This window comes from Sinocyclocheilus grahami, unplaced genomic scaffold (genome assembly GCF_001515645.1).
Source record: "Sinocyclocheilus grahami isolate Dianchi unplaced genomic scaffold, SAMN03320097.WGS_v1.1 scaffold8854.1, whole genome shotgun sequence".
NCBI classification, from domain to species: Eukaryota; Metazoa; Chordata; class Actinopteri; order Cypriniformes; family Cyprinidae; genus Sinocyclocheilus; species Sinocyclocheilus grahami.
In genome coordinates, this window is record NW_015512272.1 from 1,599 (window position 1) to 6,277 (window position 4,679).

The following is a 4,679-nucleotide window of genomic DNA, read 5'->3' on the forward strand; positions in this document are numbered from 1 at the left end:
TTGGCCCTGTTAACAATGATAAATGACTAAGACCTTTATGTCTGCACTCATGGAATCGTAGCGAGTAACTGCTGTTTGTTGAGAGCCACAAAACGTTTCCTAAAAAGAAAGAAAATAGTTTAGGTTTGTCCAGTATATTTGTCTTTTTATATTGGCTTAAATTATAATCTTGTTATAATCTTTATATATATATATTAGGGGTGTAACGATACACATATTCGTATTGAACCGTTCGGTACGAGGCTTTTGGTTCAGTACTCATTACAAACCGAACGATTCGTTGGACTAATCCTCCTATTACAGCATATTATTCTATTAGGTTAGATTAGTGCACATGCGCATAGAGAGAGTGTTCTTTCACTGCATAATTCAGTCTATTAAAATGCATTTAGAATGATCACAAAATTCAAGATATGGGGACAGAAATGTACATAACTTCATATAGTTAATCAATATCACACGAATAGTGCTGTTTTTTCTCTCTCCAAATATCAGCATGATTACAAATGATTTTTACAACAGTTCAATAAACAAGAAGTTAATTAATAGACTTACGTTTTAGACACCATATTGCCTGTTTTTGCTAAATTTCGCCAACAAAAATAAATCCAAACACAGTCTCTTAGCAACATGGTGTTTCGTTCCTGAATGAATCAACCTTTAAATGATTCGGTTCAGTCGCAATGACTCACTTATTAACAGTGACTTGCTGCCACCTGCTGGCGTTTTTAATTTCACATTTAAATGATCTTTTAAGTTTTTTTATTAATTTCAAACATCAGTTGTCAACGTTTAATGTTTAAAATATCAAAACATTATTTATGCATTTGTAACGGCAGGTTAAAGCATTACATGTCTCTCTGAGCTGCATTAAACAGTGTGTGAAAGCATCTAAATGCCATTCAGATGCAACCTCTGTGTTTCCTCTGCATTGCAAAGATGAATTTAGTCAATACTGACTCCATTTGCTCGGCAACAGCCCAGATGTCTTATTGGCTTATTAAATGAAAGAGAGAAAAAAGACTCAAAAGGTGATGCACATAAAAAAAAAACTTTATAAAGGTAAAAAACGCCCATAAAAGGTAAAAATCTATTTACACTTATTGGAAAAGATTAATCTGCTACATGACAATAGGCTACATCAGCTGGAATACTTCAAACCGGAGCTGTTTTTGTTTTATATGCTGCTAAGAAGACACCCCAGAAGATGGGCCAAGTATAGCTCCATCATTGTTCAGAGTAAAAAATTTGTTTTAATAAATTAAGCAATTTGTAAAAATCAAGGAAATTTCTCTGGCATTTCTTTCTTTTTGCTGTATCGAAACAGTGACACCACTGTATCGTATTGAACCAAACCGTGATTTTTGCGAACCGCTACACCCCTAATATATATATATTAACGTTCTAAAATAGAAAAAAGCCAGTTAGTTTAGAAATATTTCATATGTTTCTAACATGTTTCCTTCCTCTAATGAAATTTTTGAAACAAAAGATGTTATGTAAATATTGGTAATGAAGTATAGATTTGCCCTATGTCATCAATATCAATTTCCATCCCGTTAGTTCACTGTAAACGTCTAATGTAGCCAGACTTTGTCTGTTGCCATAAGGCAGAGTATAAAATGATAAAGAATGATAGACTGGCAAGCTGTATAGACTGTCAGTACTTTCTTGTTTACCTGCATATGCCGAAGATATTTGCTTCTCATTGAGGTGCTTCACCTGATCTTCTAACTAGTTTGAGAGGACTAGTTAAATGAAATCACTTGGGAATCCAAAGGGTAGGCCAAGCTTGGAAAATTATACTTTTCTTGTATACCTTGGGTAAATGTAAACACGTCTTTTAAATTTAAATGAAAGTACTTCAAACAAAACATTTCAATGTCTTTTAAAGAGTTGGGAACTTCACAAACTTTTTAAATGCAGCATTTAGTTGCTCCTCTGAAGCTCTCATTGCTGCAGTCCTGGAACTTGTAAACACAGCTTTTGTTTCCTGCTGGACCGTAAAGTTTGCCACACAATGGGTTCCTGGAGCACCTATAGAAGTCAGCCAGTTTGATTTAGAGTTCTGCCTTATGTTTAGTGTGCTATATGCATCTGAGGCCCTGTCCCAAATGGCACACCAAACCCTTGAGGTCTTCCTCTGAGTTTGCACTGTGGCGATGTAGTGCTGCAAGCTTGCCTCATTGCAGTTTCGGCAGAAGTGCACATCAAGGGCACATAACAACCAGCCGCAAAGGGGGCACTCACAAGCACACTTCTGAACTCTAAAATGATGAATGGACACCCTATGCAAGTTTACATGAAGTGTGCCATTTGGGACAGGGCCCGACATTCAGTGATAGGAGAGTGGGCAGTTCATGGGTGTGAAATTTGTGGCTGAGAACACCCCTTGACTTACAAAAGCCAGTTCCAGGAAATTACATTTCATCAGTGCATTGCAAGCACATAGTCGACACATTGAGCATACTTGTGAGCACTCTGTGCCGCAGTGGCAACTACAAATATCTGTGCCAAAAATTGGCTGTAGAAGTTTACATGAATGCCCGCTAGAGTTGCCCATTTAGGCAGTTGAGAATATAATGCATGCTTTGTAGCTACACTTCATATTTTTGCAGCGTCAATCATTTTAGAGTATGTTTCATGCCTTGGCCAGAGCATATTTTGGAAATTCTTTATTTACAACACAACAATGTTATGCCCACATTTCTTTAAAAGCTTGTCTGTTATCTGCTTTTTAGATATCACCCAAGTCATCCAAGACATCACCAACGTAAAACCTCGTCAGAAGTACTTGGCTAAGAAAGTGTTTAAAAAGAAAGAGATCACATCCAAAGGACCTAGTCGACTTGAGGATAAGCCAGCCGAAGAATTTGAAGAGGACGAAAAAGGACTGATGGAGGAGCAGGGGGTGGGAAGCGAGGAGCATGTTCTTCGTGAGGATGTGCCTGATGGTGCCCAGATCAGCAAAGCCTTTGACACACTCTGTAACATCATACGCGACCGCATGAGGCGGGTACAGAGGCCAGAGCCGATCGCTGACTTCTTCACCAGGGGACGCTATGTACTAGTGACAGGTGACTCTAGCTACCTGGACCCCTGCTTCTTTTCAACCACTCCTTCTGCTAGTCACGTCTACGTCACAATCCAAGATGGCATGATGCCTTATGATCCATACTGGAGAGGTACACCTTCACCTGTCCCGAGCACCCCTTCTGGACCAACACCCTTAACCCCTTCCACACCTTCAGAACCAGAAACGGGAAAAGACGATGGAGGTAGGAAGGAGGGTGGAAATGGGGAGAGGGCAAAATCCAAAAGTGGAGAGCCTCATCCAAAGATGAAAGAACCAGAACCGAGCCCCAGCCCACCGCCAGGCCCTCATGACGACAAAGGCCCCAGCCCTCCGCCAGGCCCCAGGCAGCCCTCACCCCAACGTGGCGGCAAGGGCAAGACCTCGGACGATCCCAGCAGCTTCCAACACCCTCCACCCATGCCATCGCCCAGTTCCATCCCTCCTGACTCCATGACTTACGAGAAGGTAGAAGTAGTGGAGTCGGTGGAGAAGCTCTCACATGACAAAAAAGTGAAGGGCTATGAAGAGACAACCACAGTGGTGGAGACCATGATTGAGAAGACCAGCAGAAAGAAACACGCCGATAGATCCTCTTGAAACCTTTCAAACATTCCGCACGTTCTATCCATTTCTGCCTCGGACCTGCTCCAGTTTTGCCTCCTACCTGCTATTGACGAGATTCTTAGTGCTGCGCTGTTAACTTCTTGCACCATTGCCTTTGGCCTTTACTATCTGAAAACTTGGGAAGCCAAAAATTAAATGCCTCATATTCCCCCCTCACACAAAAATAAATTTTGTAACTGAGAACCTTGACACAGAAAACATTAACTGCCAGTTTTAATTGGATTCACAGACTCTATTCCAAAACCTAGTGAGCCTTCTAGGGCACCATCCTTACTGAAACTGAACTTCTTAAGCAATTGATTTGGAACATTCTACCTAGAGCTACTTACAAAGTGCACTTGGGGAATCTCTGTTCAACAAATGGTTTCCAAAGAGTTTGGTGTTACCATGTTGCTAAGCTAACGAAGTGTGTTCATAAATTTATAATCATAAAAAGAGAAAGCATACAAATGGTACATTTTTCAGTTTTATATTTTATATTCTGCATTTTCTTTTGCTTCGTCTGCCATCTTGGATGGATATTCTTACTCTGGGAGTGCCTTCTCTGCAAAAGATACTTGCAATGCTGCCTTAGAATTTTTCCACGTCTCGGTATCGTAGGAGGCAGTGAAACAAAAGCTGCCTACCTTTTGGAACAGCCTTATCATCGGGAGTACACCTATGATACCTTAAAATGCTGCCTAGGTAGGCAGTTCCCTAGGTTGTGGAATAGAGCCATACAGCCACCCCAATTAACATGTAGAGTATCACCCTCTCTCGCCCTTAACCTCAGGTCAAACCAAAGCAAATGTTTAGTTTTATTTGCTATTATTTTGTTCAATTTAAGACACCAGCATTGCCCACCACAGTCTTGATGTGTAACTGCGACTCAAATAAACATCAAACCAAAAAAATCTCAATTTGTGTTTTCTGTGTATTGTAATCGGTAGTGCTTAATTTGTAAATAGCGAGGTCCTGGAACAAAGCGGGGTGACCGATC

The 4,679-nt window shown here is 40.5% G+C and overlaps 1 protein-coding gene across 1 annotated transcript in view; it reads left to right on the forward strand.

Moving 5' to 3' along the window:
* LOC107578111 (filensin-like) overlaps positions 1-4,599 on the forward strand; it is a gene marked incomplete at its 5' end in the record, with an annotated part of 6,057 nt that extends 1,458 nt beyond the window's left edge. The window contains one exon of the mRNA XM_016264099.1: positions 2,742-4,599. Coding sequence (XP_016119585.1) covers positions 2,742-3,673 — 932 coding nt within the window. The remainder of the gene's footprint in view (positions 1-2,741) is intronic.
* Positions 4,600-4,679: the final 80 nt, after the last annotated feature.